At 41.0% G+C, this 25,259-nt stretch overlaps 1 protein-coding gene across 1 annotated transcript; it reads right to left on the bottom strand.

The window, feature by feature from the left end:
• Window positions 1-168: 168 nt before the first annotated feature.
• si:ch211-51a6.2 (neurotrypsin) lies at window positions 169-25,259 on the bottom strand. The gene is made up of 14 exons (XM_061087642.1): window positions 24,976-25,259; window positions 22,264-22,303; window positions 19,788-20,030; window positions 13,951-14,089; window positions 12,277-12,452; window positions 11,688-11,835; window positions 9,145-9,320; window positions 8,480-8,621; window positions 7,803-8,017; window positions 7,521-7,662; window positions 6,385-6,663; window positions 5,841-5,963; window positions 3,608-3,888; window positions 169-3,109 (listed from the first exon to the last, which is right to left on the bottom strand). The coding sequence occupies exons 1-14, from the start codon at window positions 25,045-25,047 to the stop codon at window positions 2,790-2,792; spliced, it is 2,496 nt and encodes an 831-aa protein (XP_060943625.1). The 5' UTR covers window positions 25,048-25,259; the 3' UTR covers window positions 169-2,789.

Here is a 25,259-nt window from a genome sequence, read left to right as displayed (position 1 = left end):
CTCTCCGCAGCTCCTCCTCCATCAGCTGATCACAGCTTCCGGCTCCCAGCTCCACACAGGCAGCTCATCAGATGCCTCACATCTCGACTGGAACCAGTACGGGTGGTATATACACAAACAAAAGACATCCTATTGAACATACTGTAGAGTGCATTAATTCTTCAGACCTGACAGTGGGCATGATTTTATTTAATAATGTTACAAAACTCAATTAAAGAGCCACAACATTACATCAAAAGTCTCTGTTGCTTTGACAATTCATGTTAATGGATGCTGTCAGGTTGTAATTATGATGTCCTGTCATGTTTTCTGACACTGGTTGTTGGTTTTTAGCAGAGTATGACTGCTGTTTTGACCAAGGACAAGCTCAAAAGGCTGAAGTGCCAAAAACCACGGTTCCTCGAATGGCGAGCAAGTCTCTACAAGCTGTCTCTATAGCTATCAATGACAAGAGTGCAGGGTAAATATTTAAATAGCTCACCCATCTAATGTTCAGTGCGTAAATTAAGGGGCTGGCCACTTTGAGTAACAATGAGTGGCAACTATGGTGGCAACCAGGGGCAGCATGAACACATTCTGCAGTGGGCCCAAGGACAGTCACCCCTTCAATCAAACACAAAATGGATACTTAGATAAAACCAAAACAAACAGGATTGTAGATGGGGCAGGTTTGATGATATTGAATATATTGAATATGCTGGTTTGTCAACATTACTCTTAACTGGACAGTTTTGAAGGAGAAAATATATATATATATGTGGATTTCTGCCTTAGCAAATCAGTCAATTATTTTTTTGAGGTGTGGATTGTGTCCCAGATATAAAATAGGTGGTTCTGGGTTTTCCACTTCGAGTCCTTTAATCTATTGCCAAGCCCATTGATTTGTTTGGCCCTGCACACAATCTTCTGTCAACTTGTATTAGAACAGCAAACATAAGGCCCTCTCAAAAACCTCTTGACGCTCTGCTGCTAAATGTAAGGCTTATCCCCAGGTTGAAAGTGAATATACTCCTGGACACAGAAATATACTAATGTTGTGGAGTACTGGGAGTATTTTTCATTTTCTGCTCATACTTCACTTCTGCCCCTCTGCAAAATAGTTGACATTCACATTTAAATCTGAAATCTAACATGATCAGTCAGTATAAATTAAAAAAGTAATGAATATTTATTAGATTATTTTTTAAGTGTAAACCAAAGTTATGATAGATTTGCTCCAAAATATTTTTTTGAATAAACAGGACACAAATCACAAAAGGTAGTCCAGGGACTGGCCTTTGTGACTTTTTGTGAGAAATGTGTGGCATGATTTGTACAGTTTAGTTATATCTGTAAGGGATTGTAGAGAATTTGATACAGTGTATGGATGGTTTCTGAAAAAAGAACAAAGGCTCAAGTTAGAAAAAAGACTAAGCAGCTTTTAAGAGTCCTGTGGCTACAACACATAGTATTTAAATTATTAATAAATACCCCAGCAGCATAATCAATAAGAGCAATGTTTAAATTTCTCTATAGTCTCATATTTGAATGTCAACATTGATATCAACGTTTTTCAGTATAAATTAATATAAGAAAAATTAAAATTTCCTTTGCGAATGCAGAACACAACACATAACTGAAGTATATTAAAGTTGTTCCTGTGCATTGCAAACAGTTTTTCAAAATAAAGACAATTTAATTCAACATTATTGAAAGTAGGCACAATATGAGCTGAATGTTATAGGTTTTACACAGGGTCTTTTTTCAAGACATCGCCTCAGATCAGGTGATGGATCAGTACCCAGCTTTAGGCCCTTACCATATCGCTCGATAATATAGATTTTCACATATCCCCAAACACAGTAACTGTTGACCCCCATCAAATGACCAAAAATAAATTAACAGTCAACTTCAGGCTTTTGTGGGTTTGTGAAATCCAGGGCCCAAGGACACTACTACTACACAGTACTAAACACTTTTTACTGTTTAGTATTTGACACCAAACTTATTTTATAGACTGTAATTAATGTTAGAATAACAGTGAAAAGATAAATAATGATTTGAGATGTGTACGTTCAGGTACATACACATGGAATGTTAAGAATATTAAATAAATATAATCTGTTTGAACAAATTCATTCCAATACTATTCTTGACACTTTTCAAAGGCATTGTTTTTTCTCCATTTCTGTCTTTCTTTCACTGGCTCTGGCCCTCCATTAAATTTTCATTCACAAGTAACCCAATGCTTCATAGTGCAAGGTTTTAAAACAATTCCACATGGCAGGCTTAGCTGAGCACTATTAATCAGTCATATATACCCAGTAAAGGTATTCATGGGTCCAGTTGGCTCTTAGTTACCAGATTGGAAATTAATTGCCACATATCTGTATGATAATATATTTCAGGGTTAGAACATACACACTTCCACTTGCCTTAACAATAGGAACTGCTGTTGAGAGCAAAGTGAAGCAGTATGACTATATTGTTTAGCACAGCACTGTTAAGTGAGGAATGAACAATGAAGACGAGCAAGAAACATATAACAGTTTCTTGAAATTATCAAATCTATAACAACCTTTTACCACTTGATGTAGGCAGATGTATATTAATATGGCACCAAGTCACACTGTGAGTACTATACATTGTTAATTACATGCTTTTTGAAGTAATGTTTCTTAGCATAGAAGTTCAGGAGGCACAATACAGGGGCAATTATCAGCAGGCTACATCCTTACCAATACAGACCATCTGCTACAAGCCCTGAAGCCACTCGATTACACTGGATAACATAGTGTAATTCTCCATCATTAATTCTTGAAGGGTTTGTTGATGACTTTGTCAATCCATCTCAGGAACCTACTAACACGAGTGTACACCCCAGGGAAGGAGGGATTACCACACCCGTGACCCCAGGAGATGACACCTGTTAGAACCCATCGGCCTCCCTCCCCCTGGCAAACCAGAGGACCCCCACTGTCACCCTGGCAACTGTCAACACGATGGCGCTCTGATAGGCTCCCGGCACACAGCATTCGGCTAGTAAAGCGATCACCATACCGCTTCTTACACCTCCAAGCTGGAAGCAGGGGTACCCAGGCCTGGAGCAGGGTCCGGGAGTACTCTGAGTCTAACAGTAGGAAGCAGACAGAAGACTGTTATTTACTATCAAGGCTGTTATTTATATGTACACCCTTTTATTTAATACATGGCAATACAAATTCAAAAAAACAAGACACTGTTTGTTAATGCAGTGACCAAATGCAGACTTTTAAAAATGGTCTGACACAAGATAACTGATCTTATAACCTGCATTTTTATATATTGGCAATTTTTTAATTAAGATATTGAAAGTTAAACATTTATTTTTGTTTAATTATGACCAGCAATCTTTCCTGATCATGACCATTTTTTTCAAATTGTTAAAATCTTTTTGCTGTTGCAAATCAGTATATCAATAAACATCTCAGTTTGTAGTGGATGGTTACAATTAAGTGTTCATTAATCTGTTCACCTGAACCTGGGCTTGTTTGTATCGTGAGTAAGATAAATACAATTTTTTGTTACTCTGTGATGAAATCCTCTTGTAAGACAAACAGATTGAAAATCACTAAATGGATGCAGTTACCTGTGATGCCCCACCCTGTGATCACACAGGCAGCAGGCCTCTTCTCCCACTTATTACCTGGCTCTGGCAGACACACTGCACTAGTGTGAGGGTTGAATGCCACACAGTTGCCCTCTGTGCCTTTGAGCCTCAGCAAGGCAATGTCATACTCCCAGTCCTGACTGTGGTACTTTCTGTGGATGACAATGCGTTCAGGGGACAAGGTACGTTCAAAGTCATCCTGTTCCTCAGTGTGGTAGTCACCCAGGCGTAACATGTAGCGGGTTGGATCTATTCCAAATCTGAAGGAGCAAAGAAAAAGGATAAATTATTGGCTTAATGAATATCCATCATTTAATGTACAATACTAGATTATAGGCATGGACCACAAACTGTTTTACTACAGAGTACCGACACAAGCTCCCTCCCCATCTTGACTCTGACTACTGGTCTGGTGAAGAGAGAGTGCAATGCACAATATATATATATATATATATATATATATATTTCTTCCAGTATAAACACTACAGTTCAAAAGTTTGGGGTCACTCAGAAATGTCCTTATTTTTCAATGAAGATAACATTAAATTAATCAGAAATACACTCTGTACATTGTTAATGTGGAACATGACTAATTCTAGGTGGAAATGTCTGGTTTTTAATGAAATATCTTCATAGGTGTGTAGAGGCCCATTTCCGGCAACTATCACTCCAGTGTTCTAATGGTACATTGTGTTTGCTAATCGCCTTAGAAGACTAATGGATGATTAGAAATCCTTGAAAACCCTTGTGCAATTATGTTAGCATAGCTGAAAACTGTTGAGCTGTTGAGAGAAGCTATAAAATTGGCCTTCCTTTGAGCTAGTTGAGTATCTGGAACATCACATTTGTGGGTTCGATTATACTCTCAAAATGGCCAGAAAAAGAGAACATTCATGTGAAACTCGCCAGTCTATTCTTGTTTTTAGAAATGAAGGCTATTCCATGCGAGAAATTGGGAAGAAACTGAAAATTTACAACAACGGTGTGTACAACTCCCTTCATAGAACAGCACAAACGGGATCTAACCAGAGTAGAAAGAGAAGTGGGAGGCCCCGGTGCACAACTCAGCAAGAAGCCAAGTATATTAGAGTCTCTAGTTTGAGAAATAGACGCCTCACAGGTCCTCAACTGGCAGCTTCTTTAAATGGTACCCGCAAAAGCCAGTGTCAACGTCTACAGTAAAGAGGCGACTCCGGGATGCTGGCCTTCTAGGCATAGTGGCAAAGAAAAATCCATATCTGAGACTGGCCAATAAAAAGAAAAGATTGATATGGGCAAAAGAACACAGACATTGGACAGAGGATGATTGGAAAAAAGTGTTATGGACAGACAAATCAAAGTTTGAGGTGTTTGGATCAAACAGAAGAACATTTGTGAGACGCAGAACAGCTGAAAAGATGCTGGAAGAGAGCCATCAGACGCCATCTGTCAAGCATGGCGGAGGTAATGTGATGGTCTGGTGCTGGTAACGTGGGAGATTTGTACAAGGTAAAAGGAATTTTAAATAAGGAAGGCTATCACTCCATTTTGCAACGCCATGCCATACCCTGTGGACAGCGCTTGATTGGAGCCAATTTCCTCCTACAACAGGACAATGACCCAAAGCACACCTCCAAATTATGCAAGAACTATTTAGGGAAGAAGCAGGCAGCTGGTATGCTGTCTGTAATGGAGTGGCCAGCGCAGGGACCAGATCTCAACCCCATTGAGCTGTTGTGTGGGCAGCTTGACCGTATGGTACGCAAGAAGTGCCCATCACGCCAATCCAACTTGTGGGAGGTGTTTCAGGAAGCATGGGGTGAAATTTCTACAGATTACCTCAACAAATTAACAGCTAGAATGCCAAAGGTCTGCAATGGTGTAATTGCTGCAAATGGAGCATTCTTTGACGAAAGCAAAGTTTGAAGAACAAAATTTATATTTCAAATAAAAATCACTATTTCTAACCTTGTCAATGTCTTGACAATATTTTCTATTCATTTTGCAACTCATTTGATAAACAACAGTGTGAGTTTTCATGAAAAACCCGAAATTGTCTGGGTGAACCCAAACTTTTGAACGGTAGAGCATATCACCAGCTTTACGGATTATTTCGAATACATTTTATGTTGAAATTCTAAATTCAAAACTTTACAGATTTCATTTTTATGTATTGTTGGAAAAGGACTGTTTTCAGTTGCGTAATGTTTCAGTACAGGGAGCTGTCTCCTACCTCTTGAAGCAGTGGGCAGCAGTCACCAGCCAGCAGGCATTGATGAGTGATGCTCCACACAGGGGGTGATTACCTTTAGACTGAGACCGGAGCCACAGAGACGCCTGCCATGGCCATTCACCCCTTAAATCACATACACACAAAAGAGTTTGGTTATAGGGATGATGCTGACCTGTAAAGCTGTACAATTCCTCGTCAGGAGAAATACAAATACACGCCCAACACACTTGTACTTGACACTCATATTTACCTTAACCTCTAACATCATCATCATCATCATCATCATCATCATCATCATCATCATCATCATCATCATCATCAAACACGAGCCTCACATCATCCCAACCCTAACTTAAACCTGACTTTGACCAAAACCCTAAGAGGTTACATCAGAAGCTGAGGACTTGCCAAAACTCTGATCCTGTTACGACTGTGTGTACCCCAACCTTAAAGCAGTCATAAATCAAACTATTAGTTGTTGTCTTTTTCATGTGTCTAAGAGTTACTCATTACTGATAAGTGTTGTAAGTGTATGCTAACTAACCTCAGTGCCTTATCACCTCCTATGATTCTGCGTCGACGACGCTGATTATTGAGTCTTAGGCCACAGGTCTGTATTGCCAGAGCACCATCACCCACAGGATCCAGGGTGTAGTCACAAATGACGCCTGCATCTTCACTGTGGCGACAGTCATGGCTATCTTGACCCACAGCTGTACACTGCTCTAAGGAAGCCTCAGTGCCAGAGCATCGAACATTATCCAGATGGATAGGACCTTGACCCTCACCAAAGTACGCCATTGATCGTGCCTTAGCTTTTCCCCTGTCAACACAAACACAAACAGTATCATTATTATTTTGTATCTTTTGTACGAATAATGACCAATGTGAATTTCTCTTGGTTGATTTGTATTTTTGATAATTGAATTGACGTCTAAGTAATGTTTTTTTCTTTAGTTGTAGATTTTACAACGTTTAAGTTAGGCTGTCTTTATTTGTTAGGTATTTTCATTAAGGAAGGATCGTATATTTTCAGTAGTATTGTGTATGTTTTACTACTTTTGTTAGAAACCATTCCAAATACATCCCAATTAAAAAAATGGAAAAGTCAATTCTCATCTGTCCTAACAGACACATCACTAAGGGAATGGTTCCTGGAACTAATATATTAAAGGATTACAGTGCTTATCCTAAACAACCACAACAATAATAAGAACAAGAACAAGAATAGGTATAAGACGAATAAAGAAAAATACAATCCTGTGAATGTTTGAATTTTTGTAAACTTGAACTCAGAATCAGACACCTAGACTTATTGCATTTCTCAACACTTTTGTTCTCTTTCCTATTTTTGCAGAAATCTTAGTGGTATCTCTGACAACAAGCTTTTAACTGCTGTCGGACCTGTGATCAAATCTGGCTCCCTTCTCCCCCAATAAATATAGTCTTAATTTGCACACAATATGAAAACTTTAATCCATGCTTCAATTACATTCCAGTTAGATTACTCTAATTGTCTTCAGCTGGTCAAGACATGAGCAGTAATGTCTCACAGGAGCCGGGTGGTATCTGGACATTTTTATGTTTTTGTACTCTGACTGGCGTGTTATTGATGAGACTAAAATAGTATAAATATAACTTTCCTAGGGAAAATATCAGAGAGCAAGTGTTCATACTAACGTGAATCCCAGCTGTCTGCAAACAACAGCTGCACTGACATCATTCCAGCCATCATCACACACGCATCCCCACTGGTTATTAATGAAGATCTCCACTCTACCCTCCTTCCTGCTCTCTCCATCAACCAAACGCACCAGTGGACCTGAAATCAAACATTACAGGAAAAATATAATAATAGTGCCATTCGATTTTAAGATGCTTGCAGGTCTTGCCCTAAAGTGAATTGGCCATCATCCGGAAATACACAAATATCATATGTGGAGTAGCCATGTGTGCACTTACCACCAGGAGGCAATGGGCCAGGTATCTCATTTGCATCACCCCCTCTTTCACAGCTGACTCCTACATCTTCACTGTGGGAGCAGTCATGCTGGCCCCACTCAGAGTGGGTACATGCCAGTAAAGTGGCCTCTGATCCCTGACAACGCACGTCGTCCAGCAGGATCAGCCCGCGACCTTCTTCATACACCTCATCAGGGGCCACTTCCCCTAGGCCCCTGCAGTCATGCCAACAGTTCAGTGTCTTTATATGGAAAGTTGCTTTAAGGTTGTAAAGAAAAAGGTACCAAAACATTTTTTATGTAGGTTGCAGAAATTACTGATGCATAAAAATAGAAATAGTTGACTGTATTCTGCAGATGCAGTTCAATAAGTTTCTATCCTATGAATATGAACATATTAATATTCATATTGGTTGTGAAGACCCACTGACAACCAGTTTATGAACTTTGGTGGAAACCCTGCAGCATTACTGTCTTAGAGGTGAATAAAGTAGTTGGTTGTGTAACAAAATAAGTACTTTTTAAAGCCAGTTCTGTTTAGCTAAGCTTATGGGTCACAAGCTATCTATGTTCCTCATCATGTTGAGTAGCAATGATGAAGTGTAGCAGCTGTCAATGTTCCATCTTTTTCAATGAAGACAAAAACATGTTGTGACTCAGACATATTGATGCACTGACCTGAAGCCCAGCTGTCTACACACTACCTGGGCGTTGAGCTCGCTCCAGTAGTCATCACATACAGAGCCCCATTCTCCCTGGTGGTAAATCTCCACACGACCCTTCCAGTGTTTGTCTCCTCCCACCAGTCGGACTGCACCCTCTGCAACCACACAGGTTAACACCCAAATTTGCTGAAGGAGTGAGGACTCCCGGACAGAAAATGTATAGGTTTGGCAATTAACAAACAGCAAAAAGTGCATGCATGGCCCAACACAGACTGGTTGGCTCCTCAGGTATGTATACAAATCAAGACGGATTATTTAAAAGATTAATTGAGGTCTCAGGTCATCCCTGTCATAGTGTTGAAGTCGTGTCCAGACAAACACAACTAGATCTACACACATGCCAGTGGCTGCACAATGCAAGATAGGTACTGATGTAACGACTGCACAGCAAGTCAAACTGCCTTTGACTTAGCATGCCTAGATATCACAGTGATTCGGGTTCTTAAAGGATTTCTGAAAAAATAACTAAAGTGCAAATGTTGCTATTTTTATGCTTTTCTTCTCGTACTCTTCATCATGGTGGTTTGAGTATAGGTCAGTTAATTCCAACAGTAATGACTACAGTGTTGTCACATATGAATGTTTGAGTAAGTGTATGTCTTCTTTGCTGGCTCTGACCTGTGTATGGGTTGCAGGTCACCCCTGCAACTTCCATGTGGTCGCAGTTGTGTTGCTCCCAGTTATAAGGACACTCCTCCAGAGAAAGTTCATTACCTGTACACTGGACCTCATTAAGCAAGATGGGCTCAAACCTCTGGTCAAAGTGGGGCCACGTCCGTGCTTTGGCCACACCCCTATATGTCAGGACAAGACAACACCGCCCAAGATAAATTTTTCTTAGTTTTCTTTATCAAAACATGAGAATTAGTGCTATTTTTGCTAACATATATAACACACATTATAGTTTACAACATTATAATATCCTGGTGGACCTTAAGTATGTATAGTGTGTATATTGAAAAAATAGCATGATGGATATAAAATATAGTGGTTTGAATGACATAATGAACTACTTCAAAACAGCAGCAGTGTTACTGCTTGGTTTTTTAGTTAAAAAGACCCACGCCAGAAAAATGTCAGCCCCTTAAGGCCAATTTATGCTTGTACGTATTTTTTAAAACGGATAGATAAGACCGCCTTATCCGTCGTGAAACGCCCTCTCCGAGCGCCTCGGAGAGCTTTTCGTATAGGTCTGATTTTTCTAACTGTCCGTCTTCATGTCGGAGAGCCCACGGACAGCTCTTGGCTGTGATTGGTCCGCGAACGACATCATTTCCCTACGACGTCATTTCCCTACGACGTCATTTCCGGACCTCACACTTCCTGCCTTCTTCCCTGTGTCACATCAAACCCAAACACAACTACGATTCTACGATTAATGTGACGTGTGTGTTAAGCCAGCGGAGTTGTCCGGCTGACGGTGGCTCGTTAGAGCACTGACGGCATGTGTGCCAGTGTTAATTTTGGCAGCTATTTTTGATTTAATCTTAGTCTTTTGACGAAAATGCATATTAGTTTTAGTCTAGTTTTAGTCATTTTTATCCTTCTTAGTTTTAGTCTAGTTTTAGTCGACGAAAACAAATTACATTTTAGTCTAGTTTTAGTCGACGAAAACAAATTACATTTTATTCTAGTTTTAGTCACATTTAATAGCCACATTAAACTCCTTATCTTCCCTTCTCAGGTCCAGGGACCCCCTGTGTTACTTGTGTCTACAACTGCGTACTAGTCTAGCTTGCAGTACTTAGGTTGTCCATTAGATGTCCCTCCTATAGGTCTATAGCAGGGGTCGGCAACCTTTACTATCAATAGAGCCATTTTGCCCCCTCTTCCCCCAAATAAAATTTGTCTGGAGCCGCAAAACATATTTGATAACAAAGCTGATAAAATGTTATATAAAGTTATACTATACTAATCTGTAGATTATTGCATTTTTGAAATTATAGAACAACAATAAAGAAAACTGTTGACATTTTATTTATTTTTACCTGTTACAACAAAGGGAAACACCAAATGCTTATGAAGAGGAGAAGAAAATACACAGGCAAGTGTAGGCCTACTTTGAAATAAATTAAACGCAGAACTATGTAGGGTTATTTGAGTCATCCCCATATTTGTGGGAAATGTATGAAATAAGAAGTACCCTATTTTGAAATAAATAAAAACATATAGCAGCAGCCTATATATTTTAGTTGGCGTTGGCGAAATGTGAAAACAAAAAGTGAAAGCAGATCAGACTGGAGGCGGACAGTGAAACTGCAGCTCGGTAGAAACCAGCTGCAGCCTCTGCTCTGATCCAGAAGCTGCGGCGCTGATCTCAGAGCAGCTGAGACCAGAGAAGCTCTGTGTTTTCACTGTTTCCATAGTTAAGAAGCAGCCGGTGAGTCAGTGACCGGCGGCTTCACATGAACGAGCTCTGATCTCACTGTGTCTCTCTGAGCGAGTGCGCGGGGGGACTTCTTCTTCCCAAAATTGGGGTAGGCTTCTCTGAGCTCGTCTTCCGTTGCGCCACCTATGGGTTTGGCGGTGAATTTTTTCCGACGTACAGTGGTCGGACAAGTAAAAATCAAAAAGACTCTTCGCCCCGCCGTGGAGCCCTCTCCGAGAAACGGATACGTAGAAGCATATAAGAGCCTTTAGATTTGGCTGTTTGAAAAAGGAAACAGGATTTAGGATTTAATAATTTTCTGTTGTTCAAGTTATTCTGTTTGATCCGAGTGAAATTTTGATTGGAATAATGCTTTGCTTATAATGGAGCTCGACATTCTATATGTAGTATATTACTGTCGTAACTTGGTGAGCCAACAAGAACCTCTGCCAGGTAAAAAAAACAAAACAGTGCTTCCTTCAGGAACTGGATGCCAAACAAATAGACTACTCTTTGAAATCCAGTTTCGCTGTGGCCTTTCTAATTCTAATTCCCCATCTGATCTGTATGGTTATGTTTTTGAACGTCATTTTTTTCCGTGTGTTGTTTATTATGTATAATATGAGTTTTCCTATCGCCAAATGGATATACCAATATGTCTGTAATATGTCAGGCTCTTATTTAGATGAACGCTGGAAACGATTTAGATTAAAGGAAATGCCAGTAGGGAGCATGCCACAGGAGTTTGATATCATATTTTTTGTGTTGTAGTTGAACAGCTGTTATTTCTTACCCCAGGCTCAACTGTCTGCACACCACCTCAGCATCAGTGTCATCCCATAGGTGATCGCAAATAGTCCCCCAAATGCCATCATGGTACACCTCGACACGGCCCTCAAAGTCCTCCAGGTCTCCAACCAGCCTCAAAGGGAAGCCAGTTCCTGAGAAACAAAAGTTATAATAGTAACTGAGCTATATGAAACGCATGTTTAAATATGGTGTTGTTTCTGGAAGGATTTCATTGCCTGAGTCCCTGGCATGTGTTTGTCTTTGTATTAGTCTACAGCAATGTGGAATGGTTGAAGCACTTGAGATATTTTGCTTCTTGTCAATCACACAGTCCATCAGGGAACAACCTACATGCCAACAGGTGCATCAAGAAGAACTGGTGTTGTAAAAAGGCAAAAGGTGGTCACAGCAAATACTGATCTGGTTGGAATTTATTATAAGAATAATCCTGGTTGTCTGTCCTCATGTCTGTTTAGTTGTGTGTGCATGATGTACGATGACAAAAGTAAGTTCTCAGTAGTGAACTGTGAAGATGTACTGCTGGAATGTCCATGTGCTAAATCTAATGAGTCTGGGACAGCACATAGTCTCACCCTCAGGTTTCGCACACACCACCCCTGCCTCACCACCATGTGTGCAGTCACTGGTGACAAACTTCCTGCTCCGGCACTCCAGTAGGGAATTCTCATTACCACGGCAACCCAGACGCTCATAATGGAAGACTGATCCTGGACCAAAGTAGGAGTCGTGCAGGGCTGTACCAATCTCCCTGCATGGACAGCAAACACACAGAGATGCACGCTTCTTTTAAAAACACTTTCAGGCTTCTACCAAAGCAAACATCATACAAGGCCAATGAAAAATGACAAAAAATTGCACTGAAAAATAGAAAAATGCACTGGTGTCTCACAGACAGGAATAACTGGTGACTTCTATGATCTTTAAGTTACAGCCTCATTGGTGTTGCAATTGGTATGCAAATTTCATGAATAACATCTAACAAATTGAAGTCAATATTATCAACAAAAAATGTATTCAAACACAAATCCTACCAGTCAAACACACAAACTACTTTGGTGCCCGCCTGATGATCCCATTATCGGGATGGTTTGCATTTATTTTGTCACACAGGCCAGAAAACCCTGATTGTCCTGATAAACTCATATCATGATGTAGTAGCTGTATTTTAATTCATCTATTCATTTTGTAATCTGTGGCTATGTCACACAGTATATATGACAGCAGTTCTATCAGTCTCGAATTACAAGCAGCAGTAAAGATTTAGATGGTAGATTTAGATGGTAGATATGTGCAAATGAAAAGCAGCAGATACAGTGGTAAAACATAAAGTCTGTGAACCCACTGAAATGACCAGGATTTCTGCTTTAATTGCTTATAAAATGTCAAATGGAGATCATTTAAGTAATAATAATAAACAGACAAATTGTGCTTAAGCTAATAACAAATAAACAACAGCTCTTCTGAGGTAATTCCACATGATCTTTGTTGGGTAAAGTTCTGGGCTCTGACTGGGCCACTCAAAAAGGCAGATTTGAATTTTTAAGCCATTCTGTAGTGGCTTTACTTCAATGTTTAGGGTCATTGTCCTACTGAATCACCTAATTTCTTCTGAGCTTCAGTTGGTCGCACAGTCACTCTTTATCCTCGAGGATGCATTAATAAACTTGGGAATTCATTTTCTCCTCGATAATGGTTAACTGTCCAGGCCCAGAGGCAGCAAAGCAGCTCCATATCATGAAGCCTCCTTCCATGGACTGATAGATGTGAATTTGACTTTGTAAACCCTTTCTCCCTTATGCAAATCACCTATTTATTGTTGGTCTTTCGAAATCACCAAATATTTCTTGTGAATAGCAGGCTTAAAATGTTTTATTGGTTTTTATATGTCAGGTATTTATTTTGGTCACTTAGACGAAGATCAGTCCATGTTTTTAGACAAGCATATACATAAATGCTTGTAATTTCAAAGGATTTACTTCGTTTTTCTTGTCACTGTAATTGAGACTGTCTTCTATTTTCCTCAGATTGTTGTGTTCTCAGGGATCTCTTCCCCATCCCCACCACTTGGAGAGAGCACAAGCAGGTCAAGTTCTGTAGCCTCAGACACCATGATGTGAGAGGGAGCAGGGAGCCTATGCTGTATCTACTGGTAATATGTTTTCAAAAGTATTTTCAACAAAAGCCTGCAAAACAACCCAATCTGCCAATGAGAGACAGAAGCCTCTCTGGCTCAATGAGAACCTCACCCCAGTCCCAGCTGTCTGCATATGACACTGGCGTCACGGTTGGTCCAATGTGTGTCACATACTGCCCCCCACTGGCCATTCAGGTAGACCTCCAGGCGCCCATTGTTGCTTGATGATCCACCCGCCAATCTGGCTGCACCTGCAGATTACACAGGAAGAATCTCTGCATGTAAACCTGTTCCAATACAGAGATAAAATCATAGTAAATTGTTCATTTTGTTTTGGTACTTTTTTTAATGATGGTCATTGATGCTGGACGAAAGGAACTTTGTATATTGCAGCTTACTAAGAGGTTAACTTAAAAGTTAACTTAGTTTAACCCATAGACTGTATACCTCAGTTGACAAGTCACCAGAGTTACTTTTACAAACAACACACACACACAGCTGTTTTCTTTGTTAATGAATATTAACGGTCACCGCCTATTCCAGAAAATCTCTGCACCTTAGCACTGTACGTGCCCATAACTCTCTCTCACTGTACATATTGCTTTGTTTTATACTGTTTTATATATAGTTATATATATATATATATATATTGTTGTTTAATGTCTGATTGTTATTTATGTGCACCAACCACACCAAGGCAATTTCCTGTATGTGCAAATATACGTGGCAATTAAAATAATTTTGATTCTGATTCTGAGAGAGCCACAACACAATGTAGCCATGCTAAGAGGAAACTATAGGCTAGATTTCTCGAAGCTGTCACAACAAATAGGTGACTATAGAAGTGTGACAGCCCCACAGCTCTGGGGCCTCATTTATAAAAGAGTGCGTAGGTTTCATACTAAAAGTGTATATACTTACAAAATCTGGAAATGGCGTACGCAAAAGATAATTCCGATTTATAAAACCGTGCGCAAGCTCACCTGAACGCAATGTTCGCTTTAAAAATCACAGTCCACCTGGAAACGTTCGTACGTGGATCTGCCTCCAAATCCGCCCTCCACACGCCCACTTTCAACCATAAATGGTCAATACAAAGCACGGCGTGAATATTAAATGATGCTGCTGACCAATGGGTTTCCACCGTGAGTCCTGACGTAGTCACGGCATCGATGTGAAGAGGAAGTGAAACTTTCTGACACTGACATCAAGGTGTTTGTTAGTGAGTTGGAGGTGAAGAGCGACGTTATGGGACAGCAGTGATGTCACTAATAAAGAAAATACACTGATACTCTGCCGCTGCAGCTGTGGATAACACACTGTGTGAGATCATAGATCGCTGAACCCTCGCTTCCTCCTCGTTCTTCCAGTCACATGCACACATCGAGCAGTTCCCCGCACCGGTGTCACGGCAGTATTTATTTATTTAGAGCATCGGACCGATTCCCTCACATCAGTGGATCCTCACCTCCTCTGGGATATTATTTGGAAAGTTTCCTCATTTCTTATAAGTAATCTCCAGTGCACTCTGTGCGCTCTGTGCGCTCTGTGGACTCAGTCCCGTTCACTGCAGCGATCTGATGACACACGCACAGTGTTAAGGCCAATTTATGCCTCTCCGTTTTTTCTATTACGGACAGATAAGACCGCCCTATCCGTCGTGAAACGTCCTCTCCGAGGGCTTCGGACAGCTTTTCGTACACGTCTGATTTTTCTAACTATCCGTCTTCATGTTGGAGACCCGACGGACCGCTCTTGGCTGTGATTGGTCCGCGAACGACATCATTTCCGTATGACGTCATTTCCGTATTTCCGGACCTCAAACTTCCTGTTTACTTGTAGCAACAAACACGAACACAACTATGATTCTACGATTAATGTGACGTGTGTGTTAAGCCAGCGGAGTTGTCCGGCTGACGGTGGCTCGTTAGAGCACTGAGGGCATGTGTGCACGGTCACATACGGTTATAACGAGCTTTCAAAACGGCGCTAGCAGGCTAGGCTAGCGGGCTAGGCTAGCCACCATGCTAACTGCGGTGGTAACAGTGCAAGAACCCGCCGTCACGACTTTAATTCCACTTCTATCATGACACTGTTTCTATAATACCGTCAGGTTAGAAGCAAACACTGGATAGTAGTAGTTAGTGTCGGGAGTCCCTGCTGACTGTGTGTGGAAGCTGGGGGGAGCTAGGTCCGTGTAGCTTCTAGCTACATGTAGCCTCAAGCAGATTCAAGCTGTGGAATCAGCAACACAGTTCGGAAACAAGACCGGGGAACCGCTGCGCTAAGAAGCGATTACATCAGCATTTTGACCCGCTGGGTGTCACTTTATTTAGTTCTGTTAGTTGCCATGGTTCAGTGTGTGGGACGCAAGCTAACATGTAAACAGAGACACGTGGACTTCTTCTTCCCAAATGGCGTAGGCTTCTCTGAGCTCGTCTTCCGTTGCGCCACCTATGGGTTTGGCGGTGAATTTTTTCCAGACGTAGACTGACGGAGAAGTAAAAATCAAAAAGACTCTTTGTCTCCCGCTGAGACCTCTCCGAGAAACGGACACGTAGTAGTATATAAGAGCCTTTAGAAGATATTATTAAAACCTATTAATGACTCGGCACCGTAACTCTGCCGTTAAATCGAATCTGAACATTATTTGCTTAAAGTTGTTTTATATTTTTTTAATTAAAAGGCACGCACATTTTCCCGTCAAGTTTGTTTTTAGAAATCCCAACTTTGGCGTGAGAAGTGGCGTACGCACGTTTCAGGGGCCTCATTTATAAAAGAGTGCGTAGGATTCATACTAAAAGTGTACGTACGTACAAAATCCGGAAATGGCGTACGCAAAAGATAATTCCGATTTATAAAACCGTGCGCACGTACACCTGAACGCAATGTTCGCTTTAAAAATCACAGTCCACTTGGAAACGTTCGTACGTGGATCTGCCTCCAGATCCGCCCTCCACACGCCCACTTTCCACCATAAATGGTCAACGCAAAGCACGGCGTGAATATTAAATGATGCTGCTGACCAATGGGTTTCCACCGTGAGTCCTGACGGAGTCACCACATCAAGCGATGTGAAGAGGAAGTGAAACTTTCTGACACTGACATCGAGGTGTTTGTTAGTGAGGTGGAGGTGAAGAGCGACTTTATGAAACAGCAGCGATGTCACTAATAAAGAAAATACACTGATACTCTGCCTCTGCTGCTGTGGATAACACACTGTGTGAGACAGAGATCGCTGAAGCCTCGCTTCCTCCTTGTCCTCCCATTCACATGCACACATCGAGCAGAACCCCGCTCCACTGTCACGGCAGTATTTATTTATTTAAAGCATCGGACCGATTCCCTCACATCAGTGGATCCTCACCTCCTCTGGGATATTATTTGGAAAGTTTCCTCATTTCTTATAAGTAATCTCCAGTGCGCTCTGTGCTCTGTGCGCTCTCTGGCTCGGTCCCGTTCACTGCAGCGATCTGATGATACACGCACAGTGTTAGAAGATATTATTAAAACCTATTAATGACTCGGCTCCGTAACTCTGCTGTTAAATCGAATCTCAACCTTATTTGCTTAAAGTTGTTTTATATTTTTTTAATTAAAAGGCTCGTGTGGAGCAGATACGTCGCGCGAGAAAAACTGTTGGTTTTAATGTAAATGATGAATTGGATCAATAATCTGCTGCAGTTCACCACCTCACGTCTGTGTCGCCGTTTTCCCGTCTCCCCAAAACGCTCGTACAGGAGGGTCTAAGTTTGCGTAGAAATACGCACATTTTCCCGTCAAGTTTGTTTTTATAAATCCCAACGTTGGCGTGAGAAGTGGCGTACGCACGTTTCAGGCCCGTTTTGTGCGTACGCAACGGTTATAAATGAGGCCCCAGGCCCGTTTTGTGCGTACGCAACGGTTACGCAATGGTTGCGGTTATAAATGAGGCCCCAGGGGGGCCTGAAACGTGCGTACGCCACTTCTCACGCCAACGTTGGGATTTATAAAAACAAACTTGACGGGAAAATGTGCGTATTTCTACGCAAACTTAGACCCACCCTTACGAGCGTTTTGGGGAGACGGGAAAACGGCGACACAGACGTGAGGTGGTGAACTGCAGTAGATTATTGATCCGATTCATAATTTACATTAAAACCAACAGTTTTTCTCGCGCGACGTATCTGCTCCACACGAGCCTTTTAATTAAAAAAATATAAAACAACTTTAAGCAAATAAGGTTCAGATTCGATTTAACGGCAGAGTTACGGTGCCGAGTCATTAATAGGTTTTAATAATATCTTCTAACACTGGGCGTGTATCATCAGATCGCTGCAGTGAACGGGACTGAGCCAGAGAGCGCACAGAGCGCACAGAGCGCACTGGAGATTACTTATAAGAAATGAGGAAACTTTCCAAATAATATCCCAGAGGAGGTGAGGATCCACTGATGTGAGGGAATCGGTCCGATGCTCTAAATAAATAAATACTGCCGTGACACCGGTGCGGGGAACTGCTCGATGTGTGCATGTGACTGGAAGAACGAGGAGGAAGCGAGGGTTCAGCGATCTCTGATCTCACACAGTGTGTTATCCACAGCAGCAGCAGCAGAGTATCAGTGTATTTTCTTTATTAGTGACATCACTGCTGTCCCATAACGTCGCTCTTCACCTCCACCTCACTAACAGACACCTCGATGTCAGTGTCAGAAAGTTTCACTTCCTCTTCACATCGCTTGATGTGGTGACTCCGTCAGGACTCACGGTGGAAACCTATTGGTCAGCAGCATTATTTAATATTCACGCCGTGCTTTGTATTGACCATTTATGGTTGAAAGTGGGCGTGTGGAGGGCGGATTTGGAGGCAGATCCACGTACGAACATTTCCAGGTGGACTGTGATTTTTAAAGCGAACATTGCGTTCAGGTGAGCTTGCGCACGGTTTTATAAATCGGAATTAACTTTTGCGTACGCCATTTACGGATTTTGTACAGTGTGTGTGTTAAGTCCATCATTACAACTTGTAAATATGTTCAAGTATAATTATAAGTTACCGCTTTAACCTTCTCACCTCCCAGCTATCACTAACAACAGGGCAGTACACTGACATCATTAAAAGTAAAATTAAAAGTAAAAAAGAACAAAACAAACAATAATACAATTTAAATTCAAGTAAATACAACTATTCTGCCCAAAAGGTAATAACCCACAACCTATTTCGTGCCACCAGATCACATGCCAGTACGGACAAGATAGAAAAAGAAAACCCAAAATACTGAATATCAATCTAATTTCATACAGACAACCAGCCCTCTTCAACCCTTCAGGGTAAAAGGTCACTTGTTCCTGCCCTGTCTTCCCTGTACGCTAGAATGGATTGAGGTATGCATCAGCTTCACTCAACCACCCTGAACCAACATTATAACCTTCCCTCTACAGGTGCAGTAGCCTTGTATCTACAGCTATCACTAAGTGGTGCCACTTCCACACGTAGGGTTTCAAATAGGAGTGAAAGATACATTGGTCCAAATAACTCAGTCAGGCATAGTTAGGGCAGGCTCTGTTGCTGTGTCTTAGCTGGATCCTTGTCTGTGGTTGACAAATTGTGGAAGCCTCATTCTGAGATGAGACATCAGCTGTGTCACGATAATCATGTCTTTAGTTCCATTTAGTATGGAGAGATACTGAAAAAGGCTTTTTTTTTTATGCACAACTCTTTTTCTTAAAAATGGACAGCCCACCCTTCCTCCTGAGCCACAGCCACTCAATCATCATCATCATATGGGGAATCATTTTTTGATCAATATTAGTTCTAAATTGTCTCTCTATATATCTTGGAAAAGGTTTTTTTCAGAGCATATTTTTGTTGACCTTGATTTCTAACCAATTTGCTCCAAAAGGTTATCATCTGTAAATAGAAAAGAGCATTAATCCATCCACAGATACCTGGAGCCCTTCCTCAGCTCACCCTGATGGCAGTCACAGTAAGCCCAGCCGATGGCACCAGAGCTCTGTCTGAAGAAACACCAGGCGTTGGCCTCTTGGTCTGGGTTTCGGCATAAGTTGTGCTCTCCAAGGCCTCGGTTCGGGTACTGGTGCATGTAGTCTGGGAAGTCTGTCCACTTCAGGCAGGGGTAGCCTGTGTCCGTGTGGGAAACTGAACCATTGTAGTATCCCAGTTCTTCAAAGCCTTGTGAACAGGAGAGTGGTGCTGCAGAAACAGACCATCACTGAGTCTTTATTTACTAAATGAAATTTCATAGGAGTAACTAAAGAATAAGCTTTTAAGTTACAAAGACAGAATTATTAAAAACATAGACAAGACAAATAGATACCTGATAACCAAACGGAAATAAAACAGAATCACACAATAAGAATAGAGTAGATATAATACTTTGTGTTTAAGTCAGGTTAAGGATATATTTATTATTATTATTCTCTTACTGTGGGAGTAGCTTTGCGCTTTTGATTATGAGTAAACTATACAATTATAAGATGCCAGCTATCAGTTTTCTTAAGCTTAAGTGATGGATGGATGTATTTTTAAATAAGTGAAAGACTTAGTGCTTTTTTCACTACGTCATCTGGTGGGCAGATGGTGGTTTAACAAGACAGCTATGACGCTGAAATTCAGGAAGACACCTAATAGCAACCAGAAGTACTGAAAACTGTAAAACTAATCTATAAAACTGCTTCCTGGGAATGTGGCTGTGTCACACACAAAGGACAACTCTGATGTAAAAAGAATAAAAACCATCAGTTGCTCAACATAATAATGTGTGGACAGTTGCCAAGCAGGAAAATACTCAACTCATCCACTTTCAGTCAAGAGAGCTAGTCACTAAAGATAAACTTAAGTGGTGAAGCCTCATTGCCATGAGAAATGAGGGACAAAACCAGGTAATCTACAGGGTCTCCAATGCTGTGCTAATGGTATGCAAAGATTCACAGGGTCCTGCTGGTGGTGGGGAAGGAAAAGTAAACCACACCGGTTTACATGATGTGACTGAAGGGGGAGAGAGAGGAAAGTGTAAATGTGAGACTGCAGGCTGCAAACTAGATTAAACGGTCTGACTAAGTTATAGGATTATTATATAGTATTTATGGCTTGACCGGTGTTAGAATTACAACACTGTTAGCATCCAAAATACCTCTCAACCAGTAACTTAAACAGTATATTCACAGGTTTGTCTAAATGCATACATGTTAAATGATTCACAGCATTCAATTTGATTGATGTAGCAACGATTATTGAACATTGAATATCAGAAAAAAATTGTTGTCAATGTGTCAATGTGAAAAGAATCGTGATGTTTGGGGCTGATTAAAAAAACTTATATTTGAGATAAAACAACAAAATTCAACAGGCCACCAAAGACACACTTCTCAATCAAATTCAGACACTTGTTGGTAATCAGCTTACACTGACTTAATTTTAAGTTTACCTGATTACTTCTCTGAAATTTGTTAAACTAGAACGACTGTAAATAGCCAAAACAAATACAGTAAAATTGCAGGATGACTTAGACATGGATGATTTCCTGTTGTGTTTATGGTATGGCTACATGTGGCTTTTTTGTTGCTCTAAATATGATACACATGTCTACCAATTTTCAACATCCAGGGTAAACCATACCAGGAGAGGATACATTGTTGAAATTGTTTTGAAGTCTATTGAACCATTTTGCCATAACTTATGCTGAGAACCGGATCATCTATAAATTGACACCACTTCTGACATGTGTGCCATGTTTTGTGAGTTTGTGATCATTCATATCGCATCAACAACAACTTCCTTGTTCATGGTGATAAGTGGACACCAGGGGAACTCAATTAATTTCCTTTTTAACAACCTATGTTTTGTCAATCAATTATAATGCACTTTGACTTGCATTTCAATTATTTGACAGGTGCTGTATTGATAAAGTTTGTTTTGACTGATCCGAAGAAAACACAATTCTCATCAAGGTCTTTTTAACCAAAGCTAAACACTATTAGGGGAGCAAACAAACTAACACACCATGCCCAATTGGTATTAGTTCAAGAATTTACTAGTATGAACACTGGTGCTAAGTTCTGTTCCTAAATCCCTCAAAAATGCAAGATATATAAATTGGGGAATTAAAAACTTTAGACCTTGATCAAATGAATAGTCCTACATGTCATGTTTTGCTGCCAAGAAATAAGTTCTTGGCAGAAAATAACGGTAATCACGAATAATAAATTTCAATTCGCTGTTGTCATTCCCTCAAAATATGCACACACACACACACACACACACACACACACACACACACACACACACACACACACACACACACACACACACACACACACACACACACACACACACACACACACACACACACACACACACACACACACACACACACACACACACACACACACACACACACACACACACACTTTGCTATAACCCATACCTGCACGCTGGATAACATTCAAGACTCCCCCATCAGTGACCTATAGAATAAATACATCATAAAATCAATATAGTTTAAGGCAAGCAATGTATACATTTACTGATAACTCCTGAACTGTAGACACACGGCACTAGCACTGAAATGCTTTTACGCTACGTTCGTGCAATTAACCCAACTTCATCTAAGGTACTTAGGAACACAGAACCCATATAGTGTAAGCTTACTTCCTCCTAAATTTATCTGTTAAATATCTGTTGATGTCAGCTGCTCCTGAACTATATTCCTAAGGCAGTTTGACTTTAGTGTATAGAAGTTTGAATGATGGTTTCTATGGCAAAGCTGATTTGCCAGTCCTCAATGCTCACACTTATAAACACTCTTTTATTTATCTATTGGTAGAAATCCATACATGAACCACTGCCAGGCCAGACGATGTATATTATCTCTCCAGTGTGTTTTCAGTTTACAGATGGAGTCTCCCACCAGCTGAATCTGCCTAGAAAACACTGTTGAGGTTTCTGCTCGATGAAGATCGTATTTTTTTCTCTTTCTTTTTTTGGGGGGTAGGGTGGATGGGTATTAATTTAGTTTCACCATGTCATGGTAGTTTATTGTGCAAGCCAGTCATTTTAACAAGCTCCACCCAAGAGAGCTGTTAAACTCCGGTGATTCACCTTCACGCTTATCTACAGTGATGATGTAAATTGAAATGAAAGCAGACTTTGACCTGCTGATATAAAGCAAACAGACCTGGACATTTGGTATTTTTTCTTTGTACTGCAGCAGTCAGATACAGTAAATGAACCATGACTGGCTCTGACCTTTACTTTGAATTTGTGGAATTTGAGGCATGTTCATGTTGAAAGCCTTTTCTCTCAATGTATTTCTTTAGAAGGATCAAACTCTACGGCGTAGCAATCTTAAGTTCCTGTTCGATAAAACTATCTTAGAGGGATAGGGTTTTCAAGAATGGTATGGTAATTTGTCAGCACGGTCAAAAGTCTAAACAGTAATGAAGATCATAGGATAAAGATTTATCTATTTATGTTTTTACTTTGACTACTGTTCTCTTTTTATATAGTCTATTTACTGACACCACTGCCTCCAACTGATTTACACTCAACATGTCTGTATGCAGGATGTACAGTATGTGTAGGCTGTTACGTGTACAATGTATGTACTACAAGTTTCTCTATGGGAAAATAAAGTACACCTTACCTTACCTTTAAGCTGACATTGAACCCTTTAGAAAAATCTTAGAGACATCAATTCACACACATACACTCATACTCTAACTTGAGGGTGATTTGATTAAATTTAATTAAACTTAAAGATAAAAATATACAATGAAGTACATCAAAGTATAGGCTGAAATCACAGCCTGATCCAACATGAGTGAATTTCATTACGGCAACTCATAATGTGACTCAGGAGGGCCTCTATGCATTCCCGACAACGTCTGGGCATGCTCATGATGCTTTGGCGGATAGTGTCCTGGGGGATCTCCTCCCAGACCTGGATCAAGGCATCAATGAGAGCCTGGACAGTCAGCAGCATCGTGAGGGCCAGTCAATGGCATCAATGCCTTCCTCATCAAGGAACTGTCTATGCACTCTGCTAACATGTCCTGCATCAGTAGGAAAACAGGGCCCACTGCACCAGCGAATAAGGTCTGACCATCGCTCATCCTGGTACCTAACAGCAGTCAGGGTACCGTTGGCTATGACATGGAGGTCTCTGCAACCCTCCAAGGATATGCCTCCAGAGACTATCACTGACCCACCACCAAACCGGTCATGCTGGATGATATTACAGGCAGCATAATGATCACCATGGCATCTCTAGACTCTTTTAGGTCTGTCAAATGTGCTCAATGTGAATCTGCTATTATCTGTGAAGAGAACAGGGAGCCAGTGGTGGACCTGCCAATTCTGGTGTTCTCTGGCGAGTGTCAATGGAGCTGCACGGTGCTGGGCTGTGAGCACAGGCCCGAGGACGTCAGGCCCTCATGCCACCCTCATGAGTGTCTCTGATTGTTTAGTCAGAAACATGCACACCATTAGCCTTTTTGTAGATCTCTCTGTATATCTGTATAAATGAAGCAACATAAATGTCAGTCAAATATCGGATTCTGGAATATTTCAATCAGTGTGATTTTGCTCAGCACAAGTTGTTTGGCAAACTATAAGTTGATTTTTTTTTTTTCAAGGAAAGAAAGGTAAGGCAAGGGCTAGATGAAAAAAAAGTTCCAAGCATTCCTGATGTTCCCTCTTCCTTTTTAGCCTTTAGCTGTAATAGCTTTGGACTAAAGTTTCAACACATCTCACATGACAGCACTGTAATAAATGTCCACTCATGTTGAAATATCAAATCTGGTGTATATATATATTTGTTATTAGAATTTTGGTTAAGTAATTGTGATGGACTCAGGTGGCTTTATGTCTCTGGAAATCAACAGTGGTTTTAAACAAATATTTAACACAAAGTGTCTGAGAGTGTTGTCACTTTTCCCTCTGTTTTCTATCAGACGGCCCCAGTGTTCTTGTCAGGAGAAGGGTTGTGAAATCACAGAGTCACTTCTCCAGTTCACTACAGCTTATGGAACTGAAGCACATGGGCGCAGATCCTCCGTGACAGCCAAACGTCCAGGCTAAATGACATATCGTAAACATCAGCTTTATATAGGCTGGTGGGTGGCAGCAGCCTGCTTACCTCGACAGACACAGACAGGAGCATGAACAGACAGCAGGGGACAACCCCGGGCATGACTTTCCTCCGGTTCATCCTGCAGAAGGAACCATCTCCTCCACACCTTCCACACACACCTTCAGCTCCTCTCCCCGCCCTCTGCTCGTCTCTGACAAGCTCTCCGGTGCGGGCGATAACAAAGTGAAAACACTCAGACAGCGGCGGAGATCCAGTCTAAATTCAGCTCCAGACACCCAACCCGAGCTAGCCCGAGCTAAAAATGACGCGCTGCCTCTCTCTCTCTCTCT

The sequence above is a fragment of the Limanda limanda genome, chromosome 15, assembly GCF_963576545.1.
Source record: "Limanda limanda chromosome 15, fLimLim1.1, whole genome shotgun sequence".
Lineage (NCBI taxonomy): Eukaryota > Metazoa > Chordata > Actinopteri > Pleuronectiformes > Pleuronectidae > Limanda > Limanda limanda.
This window is presented reverse-complemented; position numbering and strand designations above follow the sequence as displayed.

What these genes read in the sequence shown, in the direction of transcription:
- si:ch211-51a6.2 (XM_061087642.1), bottom strand. Translation starts at nt 25,047, where the DNA reads ATGAACCGGAGGAAAGTCATGCCCGGGGTTGTCCCCTGCTGTCTGTTC. An exon ending in TTACTGTGACTGCCATCAGG is followed by an intron (nt 14,090 to 19,787) that starts GTGAGCTGAGGA and finishes TGTAATCTGCAG; the next exon opens with GTGCAGCCAGATTGGCGGGT. An exon ending in CACAGGGTGGGGCATCACAG is followed by an intron (nt 3,110 to 3,607) that starts GTAACTGCATCC and finishes TCCTACTGTTAG; the next exon opens with ACTCAGAGTACTCCCGGACC.